General features: G+C 37.0%; 1 protein-coding gene across 1 annotated transcript; it reads right to left on the bottom strand.

The window, feature by feature from the left end:
* Nucleotides 1–402: 402 nt before the first annotated feature.
* Nucleotides 403–16473, bottom strand: lmd (lame duck). The gene is made up of 3 exons (XM_014241998.3): nucleotides 13986–16473; nucleotides 10159–10320; nucleotides 403–2960 (listed from the first exon to the last, which is right to left on the bottom strand). Exons 1-3 carry the CDS (start codon nucleotides 16407–16409, stop codon nucleotides 1137–1139), a joined length of 4410 nt encoding a protein of 1469 aa, XP_014097473.3. The 5' UTR covers nucleotides 16410–16473; the 3' UTR covers nucleotides 403–1136.
* Between the last annotated feature and the right edge of the window lie 4132 nt (nucleotides 16474–20605).

Here is a 20605-nt window from a genome sequence, read left to right as displayed (position 1 = left end):
CTTTAATACAAATATTTTCACTTCATAATTAACAATAATTTACGTTAACGGAGCTGCGTCTCATATATAAAAAGTAAAAAAAATTATCGTATATTTTTCGTTAAAATCAATGTACTTAAAATACATGGCAACCCTGTTTAAAGCTTTTTTGAAAAAAACAACATACATTTAAGTTCTATAGCTTTAATCAAATAACTTTGAAAAGTGCGTGACAAAGTTTTAAATAAAATTTAGTACTACGGAAGATTTTTACCGCATATATAAAAAAATTTTAATTTTCTTCTAAAAAAAGTTAAATATTTCATCATACAGCGCTTATGGTTGGCAAGTTTCGTTTAAGAAAAAAATTATATACATACAGCAAACATATATAATTTAGTACTATAAATTGTTGCAGTCGAATATTTATAAACAAATAGGTATAATCAATAATTCCTAATAAATAGACATAACCTAAAAAACAGTATAACAAGCTTTGTTTAACTGGTAGAAACGGCCTTGGGCTAAGTAAATATGCTGTATTACTTTTATAATTCATTAAATGCACTTAATATTATTTTTTCTAAAGCTTTGGAACGATTGTCATTTGGTAAGGAATATATAATACAACTAACCTATATCTTTGTTAACAAATATTATTTTAATATATGTATATCAAACATTTTCCCATACAATTTAAAACTAGTGTAAAGAGTAATCGCCTATATTGCTTAAAACTCAAATACTTTGAGATCCTTGGAAGCATATATGACTCTTTATATATACTTATATAATATTTGGCAATTATTTGTTATTTGTATGATGTCTTTGGTGTGAACTGTAGTGTCTATCGAAGGTAAATATGAGCAACTTAATATCTAATTATACGTCCACTTTCATTATTATTCGCTATGTTAAACTAAACGCTGGTTGAATGCTGCTTCAACGAAGAAAATACAGTTATGGCCGAAGAGAATTAATTAAAGTTAGTTTGAAATAGGCTTACACGGCCAGCGCCTGCTTAACTGCTGACGCTGATACAATCTGCTGCCACCAAATGGATTGTGCCACCGATGCAGCTGGTGCGCACATACACACAATGAGGCGTGCGTGTTTGTGCACATGTGCGTGTGCAAGCAAAAGCGCGCGCGTTCGCACTACATGAAACTCTGCAAATAATCCATTTCGAAATTATTTGCATAATCCGATGAGGCATTGCCCAAGCTGCCGTTGTTATTGCTATTGCCGCGACTTTCCTGCGCGCCATCACAAGTGCTTTCGGCCGCGTCGGCATTTTGTCCATTAGCCGTTTGCGCCACCGCGTTGCATTGTTTATTTGAGCTAATGGCTTGTGCCGCGCGCGCAGCTTCTTCGCCGGCCGCATTATTTGCAGCCTTCATTGCCGGCTGATTGGCTGCCATACAAGTATATGCAGCATTACCGCCGGGAGTAGCGCCGATATCGATGGGCTCAGCATCGAATGTTTCGGCCAACATGCGCTTTACATACTCGAACGAGACGAACTCTTGCAGTGACGGTGCCGGCGGTGTTGGTGGGGCTTTGCTGTTAATATGCTTACAAGCTGCCGCTGCTACTGCCAACGCCGTCGCCGCCGCTGAGGTCGTTGTGCGTGCCTCCACAGCTGTGGATTGTGCCATATCCGCGCTAATGTTGCTAATAGCCGTTATATTAGCGGTATTTGTATGATCCATATATTTGTTGCAATTAGTTGGTGTATGCCACGGAATGGCATGCGCTGTTGTTGCAGCTGTTGCACACGTTATTGACTGTTTGTCGACATTGGCGCTGACATCGGCACTGGCGTTGGTACTGTTGTTGTTGTTTGTAGGCTTCGGGCTTAATACCAAAAATTGTCCAAGTTCATTTAATTGATTGATGTGTTCATTATTGCTGCTACAACTGCAGTTGCTGTTGTTGTTGTTGCTGCTGCTGCTGCTGCACACACTCAACGTATCCATTTCCTGTATGTTCGCGGCCGACTGTCGCATACCATATGCCACATGCGCTACCCCGGAGGGCTTGTTAATGGCTTCATTGTTGTCGCAGTGGCTGTTGCTGTTGTTATCGTCACTGCAATCAATTGAATTCTCATTTTGATTGTGTTCGATGGTTACAATGCAATTTGACAACTCATTAAAGTTCATCGAATTGCTTTTGCTGCCATTTGTTACATAGTCGTGTTGTTGCTCATTGCCATTGCTGTTGTTTTTGCCACCGTCGGCATTAGTCGTGGCAACAAATATTGTGGCCATGTTACTGTTGACGCCCGGCGACGCATTATTGGCATGTTGCCGCATCGTATATGACATGGCTGTTGATGCTTTGTACATGGGCGCTGATGTTGCTGTTGTTGTTGTTGTTATTGGCATTGTAGCTGCTAATGTTGACAGTAATGGTGTAGGCGCCGCAGTGGTTGTTGTTGCTGTCATTAACTCATCGTGATTATCATAATGAGACAGCTTATTGTTACTATTGTTCTTACTGTTGTTGTAATGTGTTGACATCTCACTGCAACTATTGCTGCGCTGCTGACGTGTTGTAGTGTACTGTTGTTGCTGTGCTTGTTGTGTTGACTGCTGACTCTGACTCTGTGTATTATTCATTAATTTGCAGCCAATTAGTGTCGTTTGCGCTAATGCTTTTGTCGATGTTGTTGTTGTGGTTACTAATGTTGTTGTTGTCACTGTTTGCGCCTCTAATATCTCGCCTCCGGTTATTTGCGCTGTTGCATTCGCCAGCGATGACTCCGAATGTCGGCGCGTTTTCGCTGTTGTCATATGATCATTATTGTTGTTGTTGACTTTTTTGCTGCCGTTTCCGCCACTCGCCGCGCTCGCCGACTTTCGCCGCCCCAAATGGCCGTTGGCATTGCGGAGCGCGTGATTTTTCACATGCTTACGCAGGCTCGATGGATCAGTGTAGCGTTTCGTGCAGCCGGCCAATTGACAGGCGTAGGGTTTCTGTAATTCAAAGACAAAAGGAAATATATAAGATATTTTTTTATATTTTATTTAATTTTTAATTTAACATATATAAAATTAAACAAGTAAGTAAGTTCTAAGTTTGGGTGTAACCGAACATTTTATACTCTCGTAACTTGCAAAGATCAAAGTCCGGGAATTACTTCAGGTGTTGACAAAATTTTATATTGAAGGACTACTGATCCGATTCAACCAATTTTTGACACAAGGGCATGTTAATATCGAGAATTTCATTTATTTATTTTATTTTATGAATTTCAATTATATATAATATCTTACACATTGACCGATATTTTAAGTAAAAAATCAACTATAGGCACTGAGGTCCACATAATCAGTACCTAGGGGCTTAAACAGTTTTGGTTCGATTTAAACAATTTTTTGTCACCATTTGGCATACTTAAAAGGCATTATTCACGCAAAGTTTTACCCCGATACAATTATTGTTGCTTGATTTGCATAGTGGAAAGGGAAAAAATCAGATGAAATTTAAAAATGGTGTTGTATGGGAAATAGCCGTGGTTTTAGTCCGATTTTGCCCATTTTCGCACTACAATATAGAAATATGAGAGGAATGTTATGTGCCGAATTTGGTTGAAATCGTTTAAGCAGATCCCAAGATATGGATTTTCACCTAAAAGTGGGCGGTGCCAGGCCCACTGTTTAATTTTGAGCGCGGTTCCTCTAAAGTCATCTCATACCATCCGAGAGATAAAATTTAATGTCTCTGAAGTGTTTAGTGCTTGATTTATCACCCTTTTTCACATTGTCGATAGAAGGGCTAATAATATTTGTTCTCAGTGAATTTTGGTATTATAGCTTTTGCGGTTTAGAAGATATGCACATTAAACCTATTAGGGGGCGGGACTACACCCACTTAAAAAAAAAGATAATTTAACTGATCCTGTGTACCAAATAAGAGTCTTATATCTTGTTGTGAAGCTTAGTTATGGTAATTTATTTGTTTTTGATTAATGGCGTTATATGGGCGTAGCAGTGATCCGATTACGCCCATCTGCAATACCAATCGTCTTACGATACCAACAAACATGTGTAGCAAGTTTTATAAAGATATCTCAATTTTTACTCAAGTTACAGCTTGCACAGATGGACGGACGGACAGACAGTAACACGGATTTCAACTGGTCTCTTCATCCTGATCATTTATATATATATAAAGCTATATCTAACCCGATAAGTTTAAGGTGATACAAACTACCGTTAGGTGAACAAAACTTTTATACTCTGTAGCAACATGTTGCGAGAGTATAAAAAACATACAAGTGCACACATATATTGTGACGAACAAAGATGATAGAACAAAATCAAATCCATCATAAATTGCCAGAAGTAACTAGTTAACGAATTCGTAGCTCCAGAATATTCTAGAATGTATTGTTCAAAATCTCCTTTATAAGGGCTGCCAGACTGTGCAGCACACATGGTTCTAGTTAGGGTGCTGTCGTGAGGAGCAATTGAGACATAAGTAAGAAGTGGTAAGCTCATAAGTATTTAACAACCCAGTGCTCAAACTTAATAGTGGGTTACAATTTAGACGATTTATCGAGAAATCCGTTACAATATGGTATATGGTATACCATATACGGAATAAATTTATTTATTTTTTTAAATAAATAATTTTGAAAAAATTGCCACGTATCTTTATTCAATTTTAATTTATTTTTAGAAGAATTTAAATAGTGAACAAGTATATATTTATTTTTTCACAACAAAAAAATCAAAATTTTTTTTAGAGAAATACATATGTAAAAGCGTGCTTGTATATGTGGCTAGAATTACATAAAAAAATTTGTTTATTTTTAAAACATTTAAAGTTTGAGTAGTATGTATAAATACATTCCAGAACAACAAAACTTGTGATTTAAATTTATTCAAATTTTATGAAACATAAAGTTTTCAAAAATAATAATCATATTAAAGAGTTGCCACGTACATATGCTTAAAATAAAAAAAAATTATAAATTGTTATGTATTTGTAAGTGGGTGGCAAATATTGTACAAACAACATTTTTTTTGGAATTGCCAACTGACTTCAACTATTTTTGTATTTTTAACTTCCCGCTAAGGAAATGGAAAATTTTCTAAAAATCGGGAAAATATTGGTTTCACCCCATTTTGCAAAAATCGAGTTCTCAACAGATCTCGACGTTCTGAGGGTCGAGGAAGCTTCCCCGAACATTTCTACGATGATGTCCGTATGTCTGTATGGATTTGTGGATGTATGTGTGTGTGTGTGGATGTATGTGACCCTCTTATAACTATTAAACTGCTCAACCGATTTGAATAAACTAAACGGCATTCCAAAGGGTTTCATTGCACTTGAATTTCGTGTAAGTTTGGACCCAATCGGACCAGTAGATTTCGAGAAATCTCAAAAATAAGAATTTTTTCCAAACGACTTGACCGATCGACACCAAAAACTAATCAGTTCTAAACCTTGAAGAAACACATCGTTTGCCGCAAACCGGGTCGAAATCGGTTGATTTACTTGCTAGATATCGAAAACGAAAAATTTAGAAGAGCTCAAAAGCAGTGAAAAAAGCGAAATTTGAACGTTAGCGTATGAAATTAGAGGGAAGTTGCAGGGATGGCCCTTGAGGCCAACCGTTTTCCACATTTTTTTATTATTATTAATATTAAAAAACAAAAACAAAAACAATTTGAAAACAATAACAAATTATCATTATTTCAAATACTGCCAAAAGATTAAAGCAGCTATAGTTTGTAACGATATTGCCATCTTTCTTTAAATACAATAAATTTTACAATAAGAAAAATTTAATGAGAAACATTAAATACAAAAAAAATATTATATTATATATATAAATTATGCTAAAAATATATATGTATATAATGGTGCTAACCCATGATTTTAAATATATAAAAAAGTTATTATCTAAAAAAAAATTGGTGAAGATAGAGTAAAGATAAACGCTGCTCGGTTAAATATTATAATTTTTAGTTAATTTTCTGAAATTTCGTGCTCAAACAACGCAAAATAGACAAATTTTTAGCCTCATGAACAATTTTTTGAGTGGTTGGTTGCATTTTTGCTGCCCTCTTCAGAGCGCAGGTTGGGTCTACGATATATAACATGACCAAAAACGGCATTTGTTGATGAAAAACAACGACTTTGTTAAAGACTTCCCGTCAGAGTAATAAGAAGAGTCGAATCAGCGAAGTGAAACATAAGTCCAAATTTTAAGTGAGGTCTAGTTGAGAATTTCAAAGCAGGAAAATAATCTTTTATAGAGAAGCTAGGTAGGACCAATTATAAAGAAGTGTAACCCCGTTTTTCTGTTTTCCTCCACCTAACTAATATGTTCAGTGAAAATAATGTCAAATCATGAATCTATATACTACTGAAGGCCTCAAAACTTCTCTTCTTGGCTAATTCTAAGCCAAAATAAAATCAACTTTCGACAAGAGATTTAAGCTTCCAAACATATTTCCGTTACTAAAAGGAAAAACTTCATAGCTGAAATTTAACTAATGGTTTTAGGCGCTCTGCAAACACTTTTATTGAAATAACGAAGATAATCTAAGGAAAGACGCATACATAGATGTCTGTATCAAAAAAAGAAAAAAAAAATTGTAAATTTATATGTTATCCAAATACACACACACATTGCGAAATTTGATAAATACGCCTAAGTGTAGGCCATGCCACCGAACTTGAGCGACCAAAATACGAAAACCAATTTAATTTAAAGTGCCCTAGTATTAGAGGAATGCACCAGTTGTGCGGAGCACTAAAAGCGGTCACTGTGAAACAAAAACGAAAACAACAACAACGATAAATTTCATTAAGCAGCAGCATCAAACACAACCCAAAACACAGTAACTCAAATTTGCCGTGTCGTACGCGAATGCAAGCAACAAAGCGGCAAACAGCTACCAGCTACAGCTAGTTACATGCAACAACAACAGCTATAATGAACGTAAAATGGCAAAAACAATCATTGGAACTTCAGCAAAACGTAAATCATTTCATACATGCATTTGAAAGCATTTGCGGCAAGCAGCATAAAGCTGCCACACGACATGTTGCACTCACTAGCTGGTAGACGAAGAGCAAATTTCGTTTCTTGAAAAGCTGCAACAGCAACGGCAGCAGCAAGCAACCAACTAGCTGAAATGCGCACACAAACTTTGAAATGTATGTGTGTGTGTTTGAGTTTGTGGCACGCATGCATTTGCCACAGCCTTTTATGCATATTGTACGAGTATTATTGCTATTTACAAGCAACTACTCATGATAATGTTGTTGCCTAGTTGTACTTCTTATTATTGTTTTTGGTGGTTTTATTGCAATTTTTGTTGTTGTTGCTCTTGCCAGTGCTATGGCGGTGCTTGTCCTCGATATTGCTAATAATATCGTTGTTGTTGTTGTCATTTTGTGGCTCCCAAGCCGGCAGCATTTAACTGCTACAGCCACACACACGCGCACACTTACACATGCGAGTGCAATTGCATGCTCTGGTGTGTGTGTGGGTGCAGCCTGCATGTTGCAGCGATAAATCAAATAAACAGCCAAACTTCTAAATAACCAACGAACGCAGTATGCCTGCAACACCAGTCACATACAACTACAACCACAACAAACACACATACAACCACCGAAATTCACTTTGTGCGCTGCCCAGCAATGCAACCCACACACATACATAGACACACACACGTTCTTATATGCGAATATATGTGATTTTATTGCAATCCATGTGCAACAACACAAGCACACGTGCTGAGGAGTGCTGCCTCGGCAATTACATAGAGTTGCTGCGAAAACAGGGCTTAGTGCTACTAATACCACTACACACGCACGGCTGCTACAGCGTCGCCTTACTTCCCTTTGGTGTGGCTTTTGAACAGACTTGCTGTACTCTCTGCTGGTTGTTGCTGTTCTTATTGCCTGCTAGCATACTTTGTACGCACGAATTCATTTAAGTATTGCTTGTTGTTGTTGTTGTTAGCTATTAGCTTAGCTGATGAATTTTGCAATAAAGCATATGTTGTTGATAGGTCAATGGTGCGACAGCACTCCGCGCCACGGCGAATTGACTTAATTTGTTGCAAATTTTAACGACGAAGCGAGCTTTTTGGGGAATGCAACATTTTCTGTAGAAGCTTTTGACTTGTTGCAACTTCGGCGTTAAACAAAAGAGCCAGCTTGAGCAGTTTCAAGTAATTAGTATATGCAATTACAGTGGACGAGAATATTTATACTACAAGTATATACTAATATACGATATACAAATTTTTTAGCTTTTGTCTACTTCTAGATTGTATGAATTAAGTATTCGTCCAAGTAAAATTACAATAAATTTTTCCAGCGAATATTTTCCAGAATATATTAACCCATCAAAGATTAAAATATAATAACCCTTAACCATAATTCTATTCAAAAACAATTTGTTTGGCTTAAAGTCCGCTTAAGAGTTCCAAAACTATTATATATTCGGTAGAATACCGAAAAAAAGTTTTCCCAGTCCAACCCTACGTTAACGGTAATTTTTTACACAAAATTTCAATATAAATGCCTTTTACATATACACACATGTCTATTAATTTTTCACTACTCACAGAGAAAATAATCAAAACTAAATCCATTTTTGGGGCTCTAAACTCTCCTAATTCCTTAAAAAACAATTTTTGAGCTAAGCCAGATAAAAATATGCCTGTCAATAATCTTAAGGAAAATCCAGAGTAATTCTTAACACATTGTTTGACCCTGTACAATTAAAGTCTGCTCAGAAAATTCCATGTCACTGATACGTAAAAGCCGGGAGAAAGCTTTCAAAAAGATTTCAAATATACAACTATATATTTGTTCACGAACTTAAAGCTTTAAGCTACTCCAGAAAGGTTTTTGATACAGAAAGAGGAAAATTGTTCCTACTTTTTTTTACCGATCCTTAAAGTGGTTATATACACTTTTGATTTTCAAAATATTTATTTATTTCTTTGCATATACCCTCCCAAATCTTGAAGTTAATCTGACAAGTATATATAAGCGTATTTGTAAACGTTTTTCAACTTAGTGTACTCGTCTTCCAAAATCTTTCACGCGTTTTTCTCAAAACACTGTTTTTCAGATATATGTCAGGAAAATTTTTCCAAACCGGCCATAGATAACAATCAAAGGTATAACACTTTCAATAATAAGTGCGATTTTTAAACCACTCTGAAGTACAAAATTTTTCACAAAAAGAGATTTTTATTTGAGCCATTTTGTTAAAAATCAAAATTTTAACTAGTCCTTTATACATTTTAAGCAGAAAAAACTTCCTGACCGCTAGATATCTTTTTTCGGTGCAGCGATGAGGCCCATTTCTGGCTCAATAGGTATGTAAACAAGCAAAATTGCCGCATTTGGGACGAAGAGCAATCTGAAAAGTTTCAATAGCTGACATTGCATTCAGAAAAAACAACGGTTTGGTGTGGTTTGTGGACCGCTGGAATTTACATTTTCATTCTTTAAAAATTATGCCGGTGAAAATGTAACCGTCAATGGCAACCGTTATCGCATAGTAGTAACCAAATTGAATGCTCGAACGAGTCATCGAAAATTGGACTGAACTGATGAATCATCTGAGACATATCCACAGCCAATATTTGGAGGAGATATTCTTCAAAAAAAAAATGCCAAAAAATGTTCTTTTGAATAATAATAAACATTTCCCATTAAATTTGAACTTTCTGTATTTTTTTCATTAAAAAAAGTAGAAAACCCTGAAATGGGTCAACCTTTATATTCCAAAGCTGTCACCGGAAATTTTTTTTGAGTTTCACAGAGCTGGCAACTAATTATGTTGAGGAACTGCTGCTTATTGTTAAGTTTTTATCCAGAAATCTGATAGAATTCAGAAGCTAACTATATAAGTATTGTAAATGGCTCAATGAGCTCCGAAACTCCAAGCATGATTTAAAAACTTTGATTAAATCAAATTTCTTGTTCTGCGTGATTATAGGTTGAAAGAAATTTTCTACGATAGTACTTAAAGTACTCTTATAGGTATATTTATAAAAGTGACGCAATTCTTCTCTCATTGGCGAGAATCAGTTACTCTTCTTCTTTTTTTCATATTGAATGAAAACTATTTTTATGTTGTGCATACATATGTATGTTCTTGAGAGGTTCTCCATTTCTACTCACCGTGTCATAGTGGGTACGCTGGTGCTTGGCACGATCCGAACTATTGCTGAACGCTTTCAAGCAACCGCTATACTGACAGCCGTACGGGCGCTCGCCGGTATGCGAACGCTGATGGATTTTTAAATTCTCCAAGCGTGAGAAGGCCTTGTTGCAGGTGGGAAACTGTAAGGAAGAGATAAATGAAAATAAATCAAAATTTATAAATAAAAGCAGATATTTAAAAAAAAAAATTCAATAATACAAAAGAAAGAACTTAAAGTAACATATTTTTTTTTTTAATTTTCTCCAGTACTGTCCAATAGCGAGTTCATTTACCACGCCTACTTTAGTGGAGTAAGAGTGCAATGCGCAATATTGCAACAGTATACTGTATGCATAACGGAATTGCATATGCAGCATTTACTCACATTGCATTATATGTCTATAGTCGCATATACTATATCAACATATATACCAGTATATCCTTTTCAGGCGGCGACTGTGGCAGGTTAAGGTGGTGTCAAGCAAAATGCCATCAGAAACAAAAAAAAATTAATATTTGTTTATTTCGTTTTTTATGTCTCTTTGATTATGAAAAACACTCAAACCGCTGGCAGCAGTTATCATGTCGCTTCACGAAAGGATTCAGACTAGAAAACAAATGTCCTTGTAACATTTGTGGCGCATATAAAATGCTTGTTTGGGGGAGCTATAGAATTTTTTTTATTTATTTTTTTTGGTATTTTTCTCTAGCATTTGCATATTTCTTTTAATAATAATCCTTTCACGATCGTCTATGACAAACACAAAATGGCTTGTGTCGTTTTTATTGCTCCAACAGAAGATATGCTACTGTTATTCAATAAACAACCGTTGCATGAGTCGTCGATAGCGCAGACGGTTGTCCAAATACCTTTATGTGCAGAGAGAAGCATTTTTTTTTTGAAAATAAATGAAAGGGTATATGCATGCATGCATTAGGGTGAGTCCAAAAATGTGCAAAAAACAAATTTTTTAATCTCTTCTATTTAAGCATAAAACTAAAGTCATATATATCATTTTGAATACTCTTGTTTAAACTCGAAATTTTTATATATACTCGTAAACCGTTAAGAGACAGTTTTCTCAAATTCACACTCATTGAACCACATCTTAGTCAACTACAACTGGCAGCAAAATTTATATGTGACATCTAAAAGCTCTTTTAGTAATATCAACATAAGATTGGTGACCTAAAAGAATTACTTTCAACATTTCCTTAATTACTTTTGAGCCCCACACTAATGTTTCATAAGTGTACACACACAAATATATTTCAATTCACACGTGCATATAAAAATGCCCTTTCAACTTTTTTATGCTCGCCCCTCGTTTTTTATGCTTGCCGTACTTTTCCCTTTTATTATTTTAAACTCTTTAATATAAACAAACGTTCATCCACAGATTTATTTTCTAAAAATAGCAGCAACACAAGTGCAACGAAGGCATAGTAGTCACATGTGAGGCCGGTTGCCACATGCAACACAGATAGATACATTTGTAGGTGCGTGTAGTGCTTATAACTTCATTTGCTTCAAACAAACTCACAGCTGTGCATTTAGTTGTTCAGTGTGCGCTGCTCAGGTCCCAAGTCCATTGCCAACATCTTGACTTGTCATCAATACCAAAGGCGTAGACTTTATAAAGTAAACATTTATACGTCAAAGTATGTTTGTACAAATACATGTCCACATGTATATTTTTACATTTAATAACTTTAATGCATTAAAAATCACATAAACTTATTTTCTTAATTTTTGAAGACTTTTATGAAAACATGTCTAGTCAATTTTAGGCATTTTGGCTTAATATGTTTTTTCATATTAATATTTATAGAATATCGATATATGTATACATGCATAAGTTATCTTATTAAAATTAAATGAAGATAAAAAATATTTTACTTTATTAAAAAACTAATTTTTCATACCAATTTTCATGAAATCACGGATCCAAGTGGTTCAAAGTCTGTAGACTTAAAATATTCGTCTGAATCTCAATAATGACCTAGACTATATTGGCTCTAAATTCGGGAAACACTTTTCAATAAATAATGAACGGTGTAATTTAAAAATAAATCGGTGATCGCTACGCTGTGGCACTGCCGACCATCAGCTGTACTTGGTTTCCTCAACACTGCTTTGAGATATAAAACAATAAAATGACTGTGATAAGAACCCTCCAAAAAGGTTGACTTCCGGTAAATAGAAAGTCGCGACATGTCTAAAACAATGACATACTACATCCAGTATTCTACAACAGATATATCAAACCTTAACCATAGCAGCGTGTAAACTGCTTATACCTACTATACCGGTATGTTCTCAGGACATAAATTTCAAAGCATAACTATGCAAAAATCTATATAAGCTGTTTTCGATTCTACTAAACTTCAAGAGTCACGAATCGAACAAGTACCTGGCATAAATAAAATAGGTCAGGATATTTAAATTCTATGGAGAGAAATAGCGATAGTGTAGAGTAGTCTCCACTATTAAATTCAATGGAATTACTTACAGCTACCAGCTGCCTGATCGACATTAAGGTCAAGTAGACATTTTTGCAACATAAAAAAAGATACCGAGTGATTCAAGTAGAGGTACTCCTTTCAATAGCCGCTATTTCAGCCAGAAAAAACAATGGTTTGGTGTGGAATCAGCGGTCCACATTTCTTCAAAAATGATGCCGGTGAGAACGTAACAATGTCAATGGGACACGTTATCGCACAGTGATAACCAAATTGAAGCTCGTGATCTCGGCGACATTTGGTTTCAACAAGATGGCGCCACTTCCCACACATCGCATATGTCACTGGATTTATTGAGAGAACACTTCGGTAAGCAGATAATTTCACGTTTTGGGCCAGTCGAATGGCCACCAAGAAGGTGTAATATCATTCCGTTAGACTTTTACCTGTAGGAATATGTAAAGTCTAAAGTCTATGCAAACAATTCCGCTTCGATTCAGACCTTGAAGCAAAACATCACTGGCGAATGAGTTACCAGTCGAAATGCTCGAACGAGTTATTGAAAATTAAACTCAACGGATGGACCATCTGAGACGAAGCCGCGGTCAACATTTGAAAGAAATAATCTCCAAAAATAAATGCCAAAGAGTATTATTTCGAATGATAATAAACATTCCCTGTCGAATTTAAGTTTTCTGTGTTTTTTCTTTAAGAAAGTAGGAAACTTAGAAATGGAATACCTTATATAAAAAGATCTTTCGTGGTAATTGAAATCCAGTAATGGAACACAAAAAGTTAAGAACTTAGATTTTTACACATATTATAAGATACAACTTTGGTTCGGGATATATTGGAATATATATACTTACATATAGTTACCAAATCCAATCAGACAAATTAGAGTTTGTTCAAAAACAATTTTTACTTTTCGCCTTAAGGCATTTCCGATAGGAATCTAGATTAACTCTGCCTCTACCTAAGCACAGTTTTAAATGTAGTAAAAATTAAGTCTTCTAGCTTTGTGTTATTTCTGATGTAAAAATGAGTTGAATATTTAAAACCTATCAAACGATCAATGACGCTACAGGTTGACATGATCAAGTAAAAGAACTTAAAATATTTACAGCCTAATTTCACAAAAGTTGTCAAAATGTCGGCGCGGAAAGTCCGAAACCATTTGGCCTTTTTGTAGACAACAATTTCGAATTAATAAGAAAGTTTTTTTGTAAGCTTTTGAAGTGTCTTAAAAAGAATCATCCTGAACCCTACTCAGTGTTTGGTCGGAGACGTGTCATTTATAAAAATATTTTATTTATGTATGTAAAAAAGAACCTCGACTTACCGGACACTTGTTTGGTTTTTCGCCACTATGCACACGCATGTGTATCAAGAGCTTGTAGCGCGCATTGAAAGGCTTATAACGGCGTGGGCAGTCCAACCAGAAGCAGGAGAAATCTTCGCGTTTTTTTGCATCTACATGCTGTTTCTCGATGTGTGCCACAAATTCAGCTTGGTTGGAAAATTCCTCATTACAATCAGACCAACGGCAAATTTGCGCCTCATCGGTATAAGCATCAAAGTTCACAACTTGTTTTTCTTGCTGCGCCACAACGCCACGGGCGTATGCATCATAACTCGTGTGAATTGCCGTCGCGCTGGTGTGGCAAGTAGATTTTTTTTCGCACGCCACTCTGACGTTCACGTCTGGTGAAGTGTAGCGGCGTCGACGACGCTGCGATTGTGTGGCGTGTTGTTCTAATTGCTTTTTATTGTTGCTGTTTTTTGCGTTAGTGTTCGAAATGATGCCGGCACAGTCGCTTATGTGAAACACAGAGTCGTTATCATCCTCATTTGCATCATCGAATGCATGCTCGTTGCTCGCCACCTGTAGGGCGAAGTCAAGTGAGTTCTCCTCCTCGAAATAGCTGGCAATGTCCACATCGACATCCTCATCGCCGCTCATGTGATTCGATTGTTTGGTGCTGGCCGAGCAGAGCTCATCGATGAGCTCCTCATGCATCTCGTCCAGCTCGTCGATGGTCCAAATGATTTTGTGTTCACGATTTGGTTTCTCCGCATGCAACAAATTGCAGTTTTGATAATTCTCAGGCAAATGATCGTAATTGTGTACAGCAGCTGCGGCAACTGGCATAGCAGTGGTGACGAACGGCAACCATTTCTCTTGTACTTGCTGTTGCTGTTGTTGCTGATGACACTGGTATTCATGCTGTTGCGGCTGTGTGGCAGTCTCCTCATGCCCAAAGGCATAGTCATAGTTGTAAACAGACTCATATTTGGGCGTGCCAAAGGTGGACATCATTGAGGGAAGCTTAATTGTCGAGGACTCTTGTTTAATCTCCGACACCAGCGACGACATGTACTGCGTTTCGTACGACTGATAGGTGGCGCAGCTGGTGTTGCTAAGTTTCGGTGAATGTTTCAATTGTGCTTGCGCTGCCGCCGTCTCTGCCGCTGCGGCGTTCGCAATTGTATCCGCTAGATTTAATGTCATCCAGGGATCGAGCGGTGGCGAAGAGCACGGCGACTGGTTTTTCGATTGACAATTGATTTCATCATAGTTGTAGTACTCGATGTCCAAGTTCAAACAGTCAGTGGTCACAGTGCCAGCGACCAACATTTGACTGCCCTCACCGAGGTCACAACTGCTGTTGCTGTTGCTGCAATTGCTCTCAACGCCGCCAAACACCGCTGCTGACATTTGTTGTTGCTGCTGCTGTTGCTGCTGTAGCGCCTGATAATTGCCATCCGCCAACTGCATGCTACCCATCATACCCGGTGAGGGGGGCACGCTGCACTGGGCGTAGGTCGTCGCTGTGGCGTAGGGACTGTAGGGCGTGCTTGGCGAAAAAGACGCTTGTAAACTATTTGTCACCGACAAACTGCCACCTTGCGGCACTGCTGCACCAGCATTTGTAGGTGAGTTCACAAAGCTGCAGCTTGTCTCACAATCTGCCGATATCAGTCGTGCTATATCCTCTGGCTCGAAACGGAACACATCCTGGGCGTTGCTGCTGCAACCAATCTGGCAAGCTGTTGGCTTTTGTCGATTCTGTTGTTGTTGTTGCTGTTGTTGTACCATGACCTCATCGCTGTCAGCACAGCAAAAGCTCACATTAGTTGAAGCATTGCCACATTGATTGCCAGTTGTACAATCAGCAGTGTTGTTGTTGCTGTTGCAACTACCATAAACCGATGTGGGCGTCTCAACCATGTAACTGAGCGAAAAATCCGGAAAGCTCAACTCGGCGCTAGTGAAGTCCGTATAGTTCTGACTGCTGCTGCCGTAAGCCGCTTTCAAATTACAGTTCGGTGCAAGAAAGTCAACGCTGCGTTGCTGTTGTTGTTGTTGCGGCAGGCTGAGCTGTTGTTGTTGTTGCTGTTGCTGTTGTAATTCTTGGTAGTTATCCTGCTCAGTCTTGGCACTTAACATGTGTGCACTGAGCGGTGGTGACATGAGTAGCGCACAGTTATTGCCACTGCTGTTGTTGTTGTTGCTGCTATTAGCATAATTATTAGGTGTAGATGCTACGGCATCCATGGCTGGATAAAGTGGTGAATATAGCGGTGAAGCTGGTGGCAATTTAATTTGTGGCAACATTGTGGTATGACTGACACTTTTAAGGTTGTTACCGCAGCTGTTGTTGTTGCTACTCTTTGTTGGCGATTTACTAGGAAATGACACCTTTACTGCAGTTAACGGTGATATGCTGAGACTTGGTGGGCTCACTTTTACGGTGGCAGACATTTTGAGCCGCAATCGATGTGGCACAAGCAATTTTCTGCTATTGTTTTTTTATGTTAAATAATAATTTTCAATAGTTTTCGGTTTAAGCAACTTATTTTAATACACTTATTTTTATACACAATTTTATAGGTTCTCAATTTTTTTGTTTTGAACTTGAACATTTTTTTCGAAATTAAAAAAAATGCTTCAAAATATTTTTACCAATTTTTATTAAAACACATTATCTTTAGTTTTTCACAATTTATTTAGTCATTTATTTATTATTTTATGAAACAATATCTAAATTATTAAAATATTTACAAAAACATCTCCCTCGTTTAGTTTCTTGTGTTTGTTTTCAATGTTATGTCAATGTATATTTTAAATAGATTATTTTATATCTTTATAATTTAAGAAATTTGTATATTTTATTATACATTTTGGAAATTATTATATATTTTTAGCAAGTTTTTAATTTTTTCGAATTCGTTTTCCGAAAATTCTATATATTTTTTTTTTTAATTAATTATTCGAATTTATTTCCGAATTCAATTTGAAATAATTTTTCCAAACCTTTCCTTTTTATTTATTTTTTGTTAAATTTCATTTCCAAATTTTTTTGTAATAACTAGTTGTTTATATAAAAATTTTGTTTTTGTAACTTAAAACTTTTACCAAATTTTTTTTCTTTCAATTCAAGTCACTTCCGTCGCAAACTTATCAAATTTCTATTTGCCTCACATCCAAAAACACATACTTTATGCCACTGACAAACGGCCAGTGTTTAATGTTTTCAGCGCGTGTTCGCCAATTTTCGTGCATTAACGCAAAGTGCTTAATTTTTTTTTTGACACACAAGTTCCGCCCGCGATTCGGTGGCGCGCGTGTGTCGCGTGTCGGCTGTTGAATAATGCGAATCACTTCGGCGTGCTAAATTGTCACCTCTTACAGAGCGACACTCAGACTGCCAGCACGGGTCCATTTCATTTTAGCACAAACAAATTAATTATTTTTTGTTGTTCTTTCGAAATTCTGTCTTTGGTTTCGCTAAGCGAAATTTTGGCAAAGCCGCCAAAAAATTAAGCGAATCGGCGCGGGAAATCCCAATGACTACGCAAAAATGAGGCGATCGGCGCAGTTTTGAATATCCGACGTTTAAGAAAATTTTATGTTTTTGGTGTCGTTAAAGAGATTTTCACTTTTCTTGCACCACTTGAAACGCCCGCCTCCGATCACGTTTCGTTCGTTAATAAATCGGTGTATCCGATGTTGCAACGTTTTAAATGCATGCTGCAGCAGCGGTAGTATCTTCACTGGTACACAAATGTAACAACAAAAATAGCAACAACAACAATAATGCCAATGATGCTGCACATGTGCGACAATTTACATGCGCTCATACACACACACATACATACATAGCAGCAAACACATGTGCGTGCATCCTGAGGATCTGCGCCACTCGATCACTCCTTCGTCTTCCGTTGTAGCTGCTGCTATTGCTGTCGTTGTTGTTGTTGTGGCTATTGTTGCCTTTACTATTTGTATATTGCCTATTCACACTCACTTTCTAGCGCTAGCATCTTCAATTGGATATTAACATATACAATATATATGTTATGTATATAACACACATACATACCACATACACGCACACATATATTATATATGTCTTTGCTTTTGCACTGCTATATGTCACTTCGTAACTTTGTTTTTTCTAAAATTTTTATTTCTTGTTTTTCTTTTTTGCCTTCGCAACACGTTCAACTCGCAGCTCCATGGCTGCTCGGAAGCGCGGTAAATTGTTCTCTTTCCAACTTATTCTTTTTTATAGTTTCACTTTTTTCTGCTAAATTGCTGTTATATTAATTGTATTTAAAAAAATATATTGAATTAGTCATGTATCCCAGTAGGAAATTGAGGGTCAGCAGTACCAGTGAGTAACTAAAATTCCCATCGATTCTCATCGGAATTTTTTTCCGTAAATTCCGAAACTGAGCTCAATATGTATTGATGCTTTCTAAGTAATTAGATTATTTCATAAGCTTCAGACCTAGGGTACAGAAACCCATATCAAAATTTCAAAGTCCTGCATAACCTGGCCATTATATTATTAATTTCTGTTTGGACATTATTATTAAAAACTTGCAAACCAAAAATATTACTTTCCGACTCTTTGAAATAATTAGCAGAAATATTTTCTTCGCCTTGAAAAGATCTATGTTATTATTCCTTGCGCAAGAGCGACCGTCGCAACCAAACGATGACTGTCACATCCCCATCCTATTTGTCACATTTTTGACAAAATTTATGATTTATTTCAGCAATAGCAACACAACTGCAAATAGTACTCTTTAGTTGATAACAAGTAGATGAACTGCACAAGCGAGGCAAATGACGCAATTAACGCAAAAGTGGGCTTAACGGTGATTTTCCAGTTAAGTAGGATGGTGATGATAATGAAGTTGCTTGGCTATTTGGTTACTATGCGAACGGTTTGTCTAGCGATTCTTACCACGAAGAAATATAAATAGAAAACGAGTTTATTTGGATATTTGCGTTTCTAATCAAGGAAAACAATCAAAGCTACGGAATCATTAAACGTATTGTAGAAGTGTTTTAAAGAGTCTACTTTATCACGAACACAAGTATTTGAGTGGCACAAATCATTCCATGATGGTTGAGAAGTCATCGCAAACTTGCCTTATTCGAGTCGTTTATCCACCTCTGCTAATGACAATATCATAGAAAAGGTTAAAGAAATGGTTAAAAATCGTTGACTTGGCATCAGACAGATAACAGAGTATCTCAGCGCCTCTTATGGCTCGTCTCAACACATTTTGGTAAATATTTTGGGTATCAAGCCAAACATTGACTAGGCAATAGTTCAGTGACTTCCGTCTACCTAAGTTTCATGAGCGGTGTAGTATAACTACCCGTCTAATCAGTTTTAAGAAGCAAAACTTTCCGAGCCTTCCATGTCTATAAAAGTGTCTGCAATTTAATTATTACCCATGGTATAAATTTGATGACAAATGATAACACTACGAAACAATAATGCTTAAGAGAAACAAAAAGAAACAACTTCAACTGATTAAACCACAATTTTGGCGCATTCCAGATCTTTCAAAATTTCCTTTCAGAAACTACGTAAAACGACTACCATACAGAAGCAATTTAATTTGTGCAGATGCTAGAGGGAAAGGTTTCAAATGTATTTTCAGCAAAAAAGCTTCCTGATCCTCTCTGAAGAATAACAACGAATGACCAAAAAGACAATTGCCAAAGAAGTATGGCTCGAGTTTTCTAATATGAACTTCCTATATAAGTGAGAGTAGCAAAAATTAAGAAAATATCAGCCTAAAACATGATGTGATCCAAAAATTTGGAAGTATTTTCCTACAGGGCTATTACAATTAAGATATGTGTGTTTGTGTTAAGAATTACAAAGCCTTTACACTTCTACAATTAGCCAAAGACGCTCACGGACAAGAGCAGCAAGCGCAGCGCAGCAACGGCGATCTTGGCACACATGTTGCAAGTGTGTTGCCAGTTGACGATTGCTTTTGCTGCACCACGCCACGTTGCACAACCAATCATACACACACACACACATACTCACACGTGTACATATTTATACGCTATTATGTCGAACTTTAACACTTGCAATTTCTGCGCTGCAATTTATTTTTGTTTTTTTGCTGCCACAACATATACACAAAACGTTTAAACATCTATTTGTGTTTTTTATTCTTTTTAGAGACCGCAACTAGAAAATTTGTATACGATATATTTGCAGTTTAAATTTATTATGAAGTGCGATGGAGAAATGGCTTGCAGATGCGGCCACCGGCCGGGCGGGGCGGCAGAGAGGTGGGCAGCACGCACCGCAGGCGTTGTTGGCCACCACCAACTGTCAATGCACCGAGCACAGCCGCCCGCTTGCCACGCTCAGCGTGCAGCGTGCATACACACTCACACGCCTAAGTGGCTTACCCGCTTGCAACTGCCACATGTGTGCACTAGCCTAAGCGAATGGATGCTGGTTTTCGCCAAATCGCACTATTGCCTGCCTATTTTTAGCAAATCCTGCCACATTGACACTGCAATCAGCCACAGCAAATGCTCAAGTGCAGCGTAGCGTTGTTGTTGCAGCTGCCGTTGCAAGTGGCTTGCAACGCATGGGACAATGTGTTTTTAATTTGCTTGCAACGAAC

The sequence above is a fragment of the Bactrocera oleae genome, chromosome 2 (assembly GCF_042242935.1).
Source record: "Bactrocera oleae isolate idBacOlea1 chromosome 2, idBacOlea1, whole genome shotgun sequence".
Lineage (NCBI taxonomy): Eukaryota > Metazoa > Arthropoda > Insecta > Diptera > Tephritidae > Bactrocera > Bactrocera oleae.
The sequence above is the reverse complement of the archived record's forward strand: the minus strand, read 5'-3'. Positions and strand labels throughout refer to the sequence as shown.